Raw genomic sequence first — 13,705 nt, 5'->3', positions numbered from 1 at the left:
TGTAGATTGACATGCTGAGTCGCAAGTGCTACCTTGAGGAAAACCTCTTTGCAGCCCAAAGAAGCTGAGGAGAGCGTCAAAACGAGGGCAATGCCAGCCCAAACCTTTCTTCTTTCATTTTAGCTTGCAGTTATGTGATTCTGCCTAGAACAAGCTCCCAGGTCTTCTGAGGTCAAGGCCTTTCTACTGAGAATTCATCCCCGATTCTTGTGGCCTCTGTCATCCGCTCATGGCATCACTCACACCATGAAGAGGCTCACCCCACTGGGACTTTTCAAACAAACGATGCCAGCTTAGGAGCCTGAATTCACTACTGGCTCCTCAGCTAGCGTTCTCCTCACTTCGTGGGCATGGCGGCCTACTCCCAGCATGCCTGTCTGGTGAGCATTTGCAGAGCTGGCTTGGTCACGCCTATGTGCTGACCTTGAAAGTAGTCAGGGAAACTGGATGCAAATCTAGGAAAGTTCTGAAAACATATGACCTGCATTTTAGGAGGAAGAAAGCACACAGAGCCCTTTCAGTCCCAGAATGCACCTTGTCCATCGACTTCTGCTGCGCCGAAATCTGGCTTTGCCACTGCTCTGGCCTAAAATGAGCTTGAGTGTCCACACTTGCTAAGGTATCCAGACTTTCACTGAGGGGTCTGGTCCCTGCACCGAGGGTTTGGTCACCAAGCCATCTGACCATACAAAAGCTCTAAGAGATTTTCTGCCTTGCTCATCGGGATCCCTCCTACAAGTCGAATAGATTCAGTGGATGAGTGAGTTCACATTGGTAATAACTTAGGTTAAGACATATTTTATAGGACTGGAGAGGTGACTCGGCAGTTAAGAGAGCATGAGGCTCTTCCAGAGGACCCATGATGGGCAGCTCACAACTGCCTGTAATTAGATCTACAAAGGGACTCAGAATCTCTGGCCTCTGCAGGACACCTGCACACTGGAACGAACACACACACACACACACACACACACACATATCAACGGTTTAGCAAGAACGCTGTTAGGACTCAAATCATGCTTTCTTTAACTGGATCTATAACTATACCTAATCAGTAGAGGCTTGTCCTCTAGTCTCACCTATTCTCCAAGAGTAATTTGTTCTTTCTTTTGTCTGCCTGGTTGTCATTTTTGAGATCAGGGTCTTTGTTTCTCAAGCTGGCCTCAAATTCATGGACTCAAATCATCCTCTTGTCTCCTGCCTGGGAGGCTCAGGTCATAGAAGAGGGGCTGTGGCCCCACAGAACCAGCTGTTTCTAGATTTTAGTAACACTCATTCTTAAGAGAACGAACACAAGTTAGCCACATAATGCCATGCAAAAATGAAAAAGTTAAGTCCCTTAATTAAAAAGATTTAAATTTTCCATGTTCAGTCTGTCAGTGGATTCTTACACACACACCTACGAGGCCCTATATTGGGCAGTGGCTCAGCTGGGATCAGTAGATAAGAGTCTGAATGCTGAACATTTCGGGCATTAATGCCCTCTCGATCAAGCGAAATGCCAAAGCATAACGTTCTTTGACATCTATTGGAACTTGTTAATGTTAACTGAGTTCTTCGATGAATTACTACCCCTCACCTTCATGAGTAGTACGGGCAGTGCATTTGGTTTGCTGTTGAGATGACGACTACATCTTTCCCCTATGGAGAACCCACATTCCTGGCTTTAATTTGCACTCATCAACATCCAAAGCACTCTATGATCTACCTGAGAAGATACCTAGCCCCACACATTCTGCTCACTCATGGGGAAAACTTAGACCTGTAGAAACTCAGCAATCGGCTCAAGAACCCAGAGGCACACACAAAAGACAGATCCTCACACCCCAGCCATGTCCTGGGCCCAGCACACTCTCAAGGATGCTATCTATGGTCAGTCAGTGGCTCTGTCATGTGCCTGCTCCATGGAAAAACTGCTTTCCTGGCAAACCACGTTAACACTATTTGATTGGCCAACTGGTACTTACTCGATATTGGGTCCAATGCCCCTTTAGGGGAGGCACTACCCTATGCAAAGATTTCAACCACTTATTAAATTAAAGAGGCTGGTGGAAGTCTTATTAATGCTTCAGGGGATTCTTTGACACCTGGCAATTTCCAAGGTCAGGGAACTTTAACTTTCTCCGTTAAATGCCTAGAGGCCCGAGCTTTCCTTTTTAGAATCACGTAGCCAGTTCTCCCTGAGCCTTTAACCCATGATGATTAGATAGTATTCTCCTAATGTACAGACAGGGAGCTTAAGGGCTGGTTTCTTAAACGATGACGAGCACAACACTATTATTAATTTTTTCCCTTAAGTCTGTTTTTATTTCTTCACAGTTATTTGTTTAGAAGGGGTTCTTCTTAATCATGCATGGATGTACTGTGGCCACATTGATGTGTTGATTATTCATCATGAGTCCACGCCCTCCTTGGCACAGGGCGGGATGTGTTCAGAACCATCCTTTTGGTTGTTATTATTCCATCAACTGTGGCATTATTACTAATTACACAGACAGCTGGAACCATGACCACTTTGGCTGGAGAGAGCTTGAAGCATGGAGACCAGCTGCGCAGGACCACTGTTCGCTCAGAAGTCAGATCTCAGTGAAGTAGCAGGCAATGAATGCCAAGAGCAAGGGACTTTAACGCCTCCATTCTTCCTAGAATGCAGGACCCTGGTTTGTATTTATTATCACGACAAATGACACACCTCTTGTTCTAAGTAGCTCTTGTCAATGGGATACAAGCTAGAGTCACCTGGAAGAAAGAACCACAACTAAGCCACTGCCTCCTTCGGATTAATCCATTTGCAAGTCTGTGGGTCATTATCTTTGTTAATGATTGGTATGGGAGGACCAGCCCACTGCGGGTGGTGTCATCCCTAGGCTGATGGCCCTAAGATACCTAAGAAAGCAGGCTGAGCAAGCCATGGGAAACAAACCAGTGAGCAGCACCCCTCCCACCACAGTCTCCGCTTCAGTTCCTGCCCTGATTTTGCTTGGTGATAAACTGTTACCCGGAAGTATAAAATGAAATAAACATTCTCCTCCCCAAGTTGTTTTTGGTCATGGTGCTTACCACAGCAACAGAAAGCAAACTCGGGCACATGTCATGAATACTTGCATGTCTGTCTATTCTAACTGCAGTGAGTTATAAATATATGGGCTCATGCATGTTAAAGCATAGTTCAAACTGTCTTGCTGCACTCTATTAAGGGAAGCCTGCTGATTCCACACTGTATCTCATTCTGGAACATATATGTACTTACAGACTATGACATTCAGGTAAATGACAACAGCCATTCATCGCCCTGGGACCCCACCTCTAAAGGCATTAACTAGTCTTAAGTAACTCTCAGCATGCTGAGCCCCTAGGCTTACAGCACTGTCTATTGGGCAGGCTTTCTGGCTGAAGGCAAGGGCTTCCCCTGGGCATATATGCAAGCAAGCAGGGTGTGGAACTAGGAATTACAGAGAGATAGAAAAGGATTATGGAACCTAGTTTGAGGCCTAGGGGAGCTTTCAATCTAGCCAGAGTTAAAGAGAGATAGCAGGAGATTAAAAGCCTAGTCCCTGGGCCTGCGGGAGCTTTCAATCTACCTAAGGAAAGACAAGATTTCATACATTCCTGTTAGATGTTTTAAAAAAATGTTATGAAGCCAAATATAATATAGGCAACTTCTTAAGTTGCAAATATAAAATTGTTGAAGCAATTCAGAATAAAAGGATGGTCTTTTATTAAGAAAAATATCTGATTTTTTTTTTTTGTAATTCCCTAAAGGCACTGGCTTTACGTTGGCTGCACGTTAATAGAGCAGAAGAGAGATGCAGGAGGTCCCTGCTCACTAGGACTCCAAGCATCTGTGGCTTCAGCTGGTCTATCCTGGGCTGCATCACAGAATGACTGCGATCTACCTCCCAGCTGGCCATGTCATGTCTGCTAGATGAGATGAGACGGGTGACATCTTTCTAACAGAAAGACTCTGCTGTCTACGTCTGCCATTCCTTGCCTGCCCTGGTGCACTTCAAGTACATGGGAGCCACTTATTGAGTTGACAGGAAGGAACTGAAGGAAGACATCCGACCCAAGAAGGGATGTAAAGGGCTAACAACACACAGGGTGCAGCTTAACCCTCAGGTGTTCTTAGCAGGTGGAAAATACCAAATTTACACAAATGGCCATTGCAGCCGGTAAGCAAGGAGGCTGAGGATAAAGATGGGGTCTGACTCTGAGGACCAGGCACGAAGAAGGGCAACAGTAGCACCCCCAGGGGTCACTGACTGGGACCACGGGGTGACATGAAACCTTACATGAAAAAACCTCAGGAAATTTGGCGCCAGGAAGAGTGAGGTTTAATGAGAAATGACAGTTGTCAAGGAGAGATTGTGAGCTCTGCTCTGGAAGAACAGCTTCTCCTTCCATTTACCACTGGGGTCATGTAATGTCCGTCATTTTCTCAGAAAAGCCCCTGACACTTTATTGCATGATGGCCGTAATTAATGTCAGGCTCAAAATTAGAAATCAAAAACTTCTATTTGATCCCTCGGTTTCAAGTTGGACCTAGAGTATGTTTTGGCATGATTACTAACTGTTAGCAGAAAGTTCTGGAAACAGATGGAGTCTTGATATGTGCTTTAAATATGAAACACATTGCAAAAGGAGCTGGAGATAAAAATATATACTGCTTATGCACACTTTGGCCGTGTCACTTCCTGTCCTTATCAACAAGAAAAGTCTCTCTAAGTTTTGTCCTTCTGTTGTTCCAGGTGAACAAAATCCCCCCCTTCTTGTTTAATTAAGCACATTAATTTATTTGTGTGTGTATGTGCACACGCTCGCGTGTCTGTCTGTCTGCCTGCCTATCCTCATGACTTCCTCCAGCCCCAAATACCCGATGGCATAAATGTGGAGTTCAGAGGACAACTTACAGGGGTCAGTTCTCCCTTCAGATCCATGGGTTGTCAGGTTTGGTGACAAGTGCCATTACTCTCTGAGCTATCACAGAGCCCTTCCTGTCTTCCTGTCTTTGTTTGTTTCCTCTATCTTCTTTCTTGTGCATCATTGTTTCCTTGTACTATACTGAGCCACATGCCAGGCTACAATATGGTAGGCGACAATGATCCAAGAACATGTATGACATAGCCGTTGTCCTTGAAAAGCTTGTCTTTGCGTGAAGAGAAAGCCATATGTCACGTAACGCCAGAGTTGACTGAAAACAAGCATGCATGCAGCTTCCCTGTAAGTATTCTAGAGGCAGAAGAGATGGACCACTGTTTCCTCAGAAGCTGGTAAGCACGCAATATATTATCTTCCCAGAAAGATATGGAGACTGCAGAGGCACCGACAGAGTTCAGAGACAGTAGAGGGGGCAGTGGAGATAAGAGAACATTTGCTAAGAGGAAAGCGCTGGCTGAAGATGAGAGGCCTGTGAGACAGCCACGGGCCCTGCACCCAGCTCAGAGAGCCCTGGCAGAGAGTGCAGCAGCGGGTTCTAAGGAATGCCAGGTATCTGAGAGAAAAGGGGAGTAAACTCCTCTACCTAGGAGCAGCAAAGACAGCCAATCGGCACATGATGGACCATGATTTTTGAGGAAATCTGTTCTGTGTTTGCATTCATATGAACAGTCTGTCTATGGGCCAAATTAAGAAGAGGGCCCGTGGAATGCATATGTGTGTGTAAAGATTTTCTAACAAAAAAATGTCATGAACAGAGTCTATGGCAAAAGAGAATCAGGAGGTGCAGAAAGAGTGCTTATGTTTTTTATATATATATATATATATATATATATATATATATATATAGCATTCTCCTACCATATATATTTTTAATCCCAGCTATTTCAAAAGTTCAAAACCATAGAAACAGTAAAGACATCTATGTTTTCTAGGGTCTTGTAAAGAGGAAGTCAGAGTGCTATTAGGTGGTATGAAGAGCAGAGTAGGGTAGGGGGCCTAGCCTATAGTATTTTGCAATGGAAGATACATGGTATTATAGGATTGGCAAGGCCCACAGGACTGTACAATGCCAAGTGTGAACCCTAAGGTAGACTGTGTGCTCAATGTCATAACAGTAGAACAACATTCACCAAGACATAAATGACAGGAGTCGGTGGGTGGTGGCAGAAGGACATGCGAGCTCTATGTTCTACTTAATCTTCGTGCAGTAAGGCAAAACTGCTATGAAGCACAAATACTCATTTAAAATCATACATGTGTGGTATACATACGTACATATGCATGCACGTGTCAGCATTTTCTATTCTTTCAAAAGTAATAATGCAACTTGGTTTTCTCCCTGACATTTATTTGGTAAGTCCTGATGTCGCCTTACTCCTTGTAAAATTCTGAGACACACAGATAAGCAAATGTTGAGTCACTTCAATCCATGGGGCCACTGAGGCACAAGAAGCCAAGGGATGCAGAGATGCAGATGAGAACGGTAGAAAGACTCGTAGTGGCATTGAAACTAAAATCAGGTTTTCCTCAGCTAAACTGCTCCCATGCTCTTCCAGGATCACAGCAGCCGCTGTGTCCTGAGAAAATCAGTACATCTGGTGAGGGCGGTCACACACTCCTGAGAGCAGGCTGCATAAAACCATACGGGAAAATGTGTGTCCACGTGCCTGCTGTCTCTACATAAGCATGGGCCCTTTCTCTAACAGATCTTTGCCCTACGTGTGGGTGGTTGTACATGTGTCAGAGGTAAATTCCACCCCCACCCTGCCCCGGCAACAACTGACAAGATCTATGTATTTAAAAAAAAAATCAGAGTCTAAAACCACACACACACAGGTTACACCGAGCTGGGGTACCCAAGGCTAACTACAAATAACTGCAATTAGCCATGCAAACAGGCTTAGTCAGCCTTACGCCTGCACCAACATTCTCCGATGGACAGGGTAGGATTGGAAACCACGTCTTTGCTCCCAGCACTAGAGTAAATTGAGGTTCAAGTGGGATTAAAAACGCCATCTGCTCTTGTCGGAAGAGAGACTATTTTTAGGGAAAGCAAGATGAACTCTGACCTACAAATTTGAAAATGCTTAGGTCAATCACCATTGATATGAGGAGAGGAATATGGGACATGCCATTGTTAACACATGGGGCTTGCCTTTGTTTAGGGTCCATTAAATTTAATAACTTCCCCCTTTGGAGCTTTCAACAGAGACCCTCTTCAAAATAAGAGCGGCTCTCATGGAACTTAATTACTTGCCGGTGGCTGCGGTGGCAGAGGTGTTTACCAAATAGGTTCTTAACATAGAAGGAGGTCCACAGGAAAAAAAACCCTAGTGTTTTATTAAGGTTGTTTCAACTTTCTGGTTTATTAATATTAAGTGCTGGAGCTTTCTTCTTCTTTTCTCCAAGAGCGAGGCATTGCTCCCTCTTGGGCACGGAGAAGTCAATCCTCCCCTGGATGGGACACACTACTGGAGCTATTACATTTAAAATCTGGACTCAGGGGACTTGACAGGGACTGGTTCATAAGGAGCATCTTATTTAAATGAGCTCCATCAAATGCCACTGGGTTTTAAATTACGTGGGCTAATTCTCCTGGCACATCTCAAGTGATCACATGGTCCCCCAACTCCCCCACTGGCAATTTCTCTATCTTGTGGTATTGATACAGTCATCGTCAGTGACTTTTTTTTAAACTGAGCTAATGTCAACTCTTCTGAGTTTGGGAAATGTCAAAACTGAGAGCCTTTAAGATGGAAAGCTCTTCAACAGCCTTGTGAAGCTGAGCTAAATTGCTTCTGATACTAAGATATTTAAAGAAAGATTCAAGACCGTTTGCTTATACGGGGGGAAAAAAGAAAAACTTTCAGGGAAAAAAAATAACATGGCATGAACACCATGAGAAAGTTCTCGGTGTAACTCCTGGTGACCGCTTCTAAAGTCATCGAGATCTTCTAAAGTCATCTTCTAAACATCTACGATTCTTCCCTGTGTGTCCAGTGCGTGTCAGTAATGGGACCTCCAGAGAGCAGAGAAGACCACGAGAAAGAAGCCTCGGGGAAGTGCCTGCACCTGTCCCTTCCACCTCCACATCACAGAAGAGGTGGTCAGATGGGAGGGAGAGAGAAGGAGGGAGGGAGGAGAAGAGCCAGCTGAAGTAGGAAGGACCTGCAGATTCTGAGGTAGGAAGAGAACAAGGCTTCCCCATTAGACTCAAAAGTGGAGAATCAGTCTTAAGGATTCTTTCTTCTTTCAGTGGCAGGGTTAGTACATGAAACACAGTTTGAAGGCCAATAATTATCTACTGGGTAGTCTGTAATGACCTCCAGAAAACTAATTATAATCATTATGTGAAGCCACACAAGGGCTCTGCACACACCCAGCAGCGCGGGTGACAGACAGCACTGTCACAGTGGTAAAGCCCCGATACAGCTTGAACTATGTGCATCCTTCTGGTCTCTCCATGGTCTCAACCTGTTTCTTTAAGGAAAGCACTGAGAAATTACTCTGCCTACTTCCGTGGCACGTCACAAGATGTGGTGAGGTCACCTTTAAAGCCACCTGGGGTCAGGGTGCTCCCATGCATAGTTTACTATAGAAGGTCTTACTTATTGTAATATAGATAGATGGTGGGGTAAGAAGCCCAGGATGCCCAGGGCTGCTTCTGCACTGTGATGTCACTAGGCTGGTGTCTGATAAGCTGAACTTGACTTTTACAATTGAGCTGAGTATGCTCCAAAGTCATTACAACAAAGAAGGACCCCTTTGTCAGCTAGAAGACGATAGAACAGTGTTTGTAAGCGACCCTTGTTTTTACTATTTAAGGCTGCCAGAGAGAAAGTGGAAATGCCCTGATTTTTTATGTTGTGCCTATGAACATCAAGACTTCTAGCAGTACGGCTTTCCCGGTAATGAACTGGGGGACACAGGTAGCAGGCCTCCATCCTTTTAGTAGACCTTGTTGTGTTCCTGGCTGGCTTCCAGAAAGAAAACGATAGGAAATAGACAGAGCATGCTACGGACATAATTCTTCAGGTTCTATAACTGAATCCACACTAGAAAAGTCAGAGGCATGGGCACACAGAGGAAACAAAGAACCCCGCCCCCCCCACTGGTCTTCGAGTACATCATTCAGAATCTCTCCTTTGAATAGCATCTTAGGGTGAACTGGAATTTCTTTAGAAACTCATCTTTCTAATGGTTTCTATTCTCGAAACAGAACCCTCCCACCCCTGGCAAATACAACCTCAGATTTTTGATTTATTACATAATTAATTTTTTCTTGATACTTTAGTGGCTTTTTTGTGAAGTTTAACTGAGTTTAGCTCTGTAAATATTCATTGTAAACCTTAGTAACAATAATGTGAATACTTTAGTAATTCTATGTGCTATATATTTTATGAAGTGATTTCTTTTAACTTCATAGGAGTGAACTCATTTAAATATTGAAATATTCCAAATCGCTTATCTGTCTTAAATATATTCTGGGGGGATTCATTTTTATTAAGCAAATAATCTCCTTTAAAAAGTTTAGGTTTCTATTTATTACATTAACTTAACCCAGGCCTTGCCTGCAAATGACATACAGATATACAACCTTAAGAACAATTTAGCTTTGGTATATCAGCTATAAAGTCACATGCTGTGTGTCAGGTCGGTCCTGAATAGTGTATACTTTCCCAGTAATTAATAAAGTTTTATAAACCTAAGTTGGGTCACCCAGCAGCATCGGCATGTATTTTTGTGTATCCCTTTGGATGGGGTGATATGGCCTGAAAGCATCGTGAAGGTGACCACGAGACTTCTTGGGGTATGGTGATGGATGTTAGCACTTGAGCTGTCCATGTTAGAGGCAAATGGTAACTGTCCATGTTAGAGGCAGACCAGAGGACCGGGCAAGGTACACATAGATTGCATCCAAAGGGTTTTATTTTCTAGAGAGAAAGAGAGAAAACCCTTCAAGTCTCACTTGTAGGAAGAAAGTCAGTCTCACGTATCTTGAGGATGGATGGCTTTATGTACTGAGGTGAAAAATTATCATGATAGAAATTGTGCAATTCAGCCCCTAGGACCCTACAAAAGAACCATCTCTCCATCAGGATCCCAAGGGTGGGCCCTGGGGAGTGAACCTCACAGAGTGATCTGAGCCCATCAGGTAGTGCTCCAGTTTAGGCACAGTCCCACAACCAGGAGCGAGGTCAGGAGGTGGATGGAGGGTTCTCTCAGATCCTGACAGTCCACAGCTGCCTGTTCCTTCCTGTTTCTCCCCACGCTGACAGGAGGGATTTTCTGTTCTCTGTAATGTTTATACAGAACCTCCCACCTTGGCTCCATGTGACTCCTTTACCAGTCACGACTCACTGAGATGCTCAGAGAGGAGGACAAAGCTGGACTGAACTGCCTTTTAAACCGGTATAAAGTGGGGGCACGTTCCTGCCTTTGGCTTGAGATCAATAAACAGCTGCATAACCAGCCAGCTTTGCCTCCTACCTCCTTCTCTGTAGAACAGAAAGAGCTATAATGTCACTTCATGGAAATGCTTGAAGTGACAAGAACAAAATAACTGGTTTGGTCTGCATCACATCTGTGAATGGCAAACCCTGATGCGGAGCCCACTGGGTGTTCAGCTGTTCAAGGTTGTATACAGCGGTTTCCATGGTGAATCTATATATGAACACACTTTGTTAACAAAATGATGTAGGTTTGTGTCTCTATAGCAATTATTGTCCTCTGAGACTCTCTCTCTCTCTTTAAGGATTTATTTACTTTTATCTTCTATGTATGTGTGATTGCCTGAGTGCATGCATATGTACCATGTGTGCACCTGGCCTCCACAGAGATGAGAAGAGGCTATCAGATCCCCTGGAACTAGAGTTATTGGTGGTTTTGATCTGCCCAATGTGTTAGGAGACAAACTTGTGTCCTTTCTAAACAGCAGGTACTCTTAATGGCTAAGCCATCTCTCCATCCCACTGGAGAAAAATCTGCTTCAACTGCAAAGGGTTGGTCTGATGGAAGCCCAAAGGGACCCTAAACTCACACAAGTCTTGTACAAGTCTGTGAGGAACTTTAACTCTATGTAAAACCAATTCTTCATCTGAAATACAGTTGAAACCATCAAAATTAAGTCAACTCCAGCCCTGTGCATACTTTCTATCCCCCTGTGTATCTTCCTCTTCCTCTCCTGTATCCGTGATTGATATCTTGCCTAAAGGTGATAGTGATTTCACTCAACAGAGGAAAACTGAACGTCTATACTATACTATCCTTGGCCCAGCTCCCAACAGATGTCATGTGATTCAGAAGCACAGCAGCAGTGGTCAATAAAATGTGATAACATGGTTATCCAAAGAACCTTCCAGCTTTCCCTCCACCATCTCCCAACCCTACTCACCCCGGGGAGTCCATCTGCAGCGGAAAATGTGAAGGCTCTGGGACCAGAGAGCCCTTTCCTGCTACTCACTTGAGAAACAAAGCCTTCCCTCCTCCCAACTTGAAAGAAACAAAGGAGAGTGGACTAATGGAAGCCTGCTGGTGGAGCTTCAGCTTGTCAGTGACGACTCAGCGGAGAGAGCAACGGCTCCGAGCTTTGCAGAGAATTGATAGAGAGAGATACGGAAACAGAAACACAGAAAGAGAGAGAGAAAGAAAGGCATTAACCTGGCCAGGAGTCAAACAGGTGCTTGGGGCCCAAAGGCTGACATGAGACACAGTAGCTGTGTGGCCCTGTGGAGTCATATCTGATTATTAATGAGGGTGAGGTATACATCAAAGTGAGTGGAGGGATTGCTTTCCTTATTTATGGGACTCATATGGTCGGGTGAGGGCCTTCGGCTTCTCACTCTATGTGTCTGTCTGAAGTCTTCACTGTAACTTTCTGGCTCCCTCTGTTAAATTCTACAGGACAGAGAAGAGGGTGGCTAGGCCATTTCACACACACACTTCCACTATGATCCACAAGCTTGGTGGGGGGGGTGTCTCTGGTTTGGTGGATTTGGGGTGGGCGGGGTGGGGGGGCTGCCACACAGAGTACCAGTGCGCCTTGCTATTGAGTTGCTGCATGCTGCCTTTCAAGGCTCCTCTGGGACTCACAGTGCTCTGAATGACTAGGTCTCTCTCATAAGTATCCTAAGGTGATCTCTCTTGGAACTAGCTACTGTGGAGCCCGGACTTTATAAATTGGCGGGTGGGGGGGTGGGGGTGTCCTTTGGCTTACAAGCAGAGGAAGACCTAGCATGTGAACTTTGGGAGAAGATTCTAGCTGTAAGACAGCACCCCTCAAATATACAGTTCAGCAGGACACTGTGGAATACTAAAGGTTATCTTAAGAAACGTATGCCATCTCGGGCAGATTTTCATGTCTTGAGTTAAGACTGTTCAAGCGTTTGATAGCCCCGTAAATGCAGAAGATTGAGTACCTAGTGTCACTTGTCTCCGATAGACAGTGACTGTGAGCAGCATAGATAAGCCAGGCTTGGTCCATCACCACCCCCACCCCCGCCCCTGTGCAGGGGTGGGCTTCTGGTGAAAGCTTGGTCTTTACCTGAAATACGCCTGGGCACGTCGGTGATGGCAGGTAGCCCGGTGCCCCGTGTGGAAGAGAGCGGCGTGGTGGAGTGGATGGATGGGGATGTCATCTGGCTCAGATAGGAGGGGTAAGACTGGTCATAGGACCACGGTGGGGAAGATTGTGCCTGCCTGGGATCTGGGAAGAAAAAAATAAAGAGATGAAACACAAAACCCTATCAGTAGTCCAGCTACCGCAGCCTAAAAAACCATGCAGCCCAGAACTTAAGACAGCACAGAAGAAAAAAAAAGAAAAACGAGACTCTAAAATAAATAATAAGAAGAATAAATATCTCCCACGGCCTCTCCCTTGTAGGCCTCAAATAGCCCAGAGCTCTCTAGACGATGTCTCAATGAACATGACAAAATGGGTGTGTGTGTATGTGTGTGTGTGCGCGCGCACACGTAGATAAGGCCCATTTGTCTCTCTTATGCATAAATATTTCTATTTGGAAAGTCCAGTGGCCATTTAGAAAACAATCCACTTTGCTTATTTTCGAAAAGCGGAATTTATTTTATTTATTCTCTGTATTTTCGAAAATTCCTTCCCTGAACACATTTTTTTAATTACATTTTTTTTCTATCAATTAACTTGTAAAATTTGCCAAAAGATGTAGACTGCGCCTTTAACTCTTGCTTATCTGGCTGCCATGTTTTGTGGGTGCTTCTCCCTTCTTAGAGGGCCTGATTCTGGGCTTCCCCTGCAATAAGCTTTCTCTCTGGGAGTCAGTGGAATGGCAGTTTCTAATGGGAGTGTCAAGGGGTAAGGATGGGGAAGAGAGCAGAGGAGAGGCAGCACCCTTACTGACTAGAAAAGAAGGAAGCGGGATACATTATCTAGTAATAAAGCTAAGCTCATTTTTTGAAATAACCTTTGAGAAAAGACAAAAGTCAATTTAAAAACCAACTGTGATTGAATACTGAAAAGCTATACTGCCACCCAGGTTCAAGGCCAAGCACATGAGTTCCCGACAGCAAGAAGATGGCCTCAACCCAGAGGATAGGAAAATGCTCTCACCCTACTGAAATCTCTCTTCTCTCTCTCTCTCTCTCTCTCTCTCTCTCTCTCTCTCTCTCTCTCTCCTCTCCTCTCCTCTCCTCTCCTCTCCTCTCTCTCTCTCTCTCTCTCTCTCTCTCTCTCTCTCTCTCTCTCTCTCTCTCCTCTCTCTCTCTCTCTCTAAGTGTCATGTGTTTGACCTGT

At 44.7% G+C, this 13,705-nt stretch overlaps 1 protein-coding gene across 7 annotated transcripts in view; it reads right to left on the bottom strand.

The window, feature by feature from the left end:
- Runx2 (RUNX family transcription factor 2) overlaps positions 1-13,705 on the bottom strand; it is a 316,322-nt gene that overhangs the window by 127,669 nt on the left and 174,948 nt on the right. For all 7 annotated transcript variants that reach the window (XM_085832576.1, XM_029471397.2, XM_021186134.3 and 4 more), the window contains one exon: positions 12,482-12,643. In XM_085832576.1, the coding sequence (XP_085688702.1) occupies positions 12,482-12,643 (162 nt within the window). The remainder of the gene's footprint in view (positions 1-12,481; positions 12,644-13,705) is intronic.

This window comes from Mus caroli, unplaced genomic scaffold (assembly GCF_978045245.1).
Source record: "Mus caroli unplaced genomic scaffold, Mus_caroli_1 scaffold_18, whole genome shotgun sequence".
NCBI lineage: Eukaryota > Metazoa > Chordata > Mammalia > Rodentia > Muridae > Mus > Mus caroli.
The sequence above is the reverse complement of the archived record's forward strand: the minus strand, read 5'-3'. Positions and strand labels throughout refer to the sequence as shown.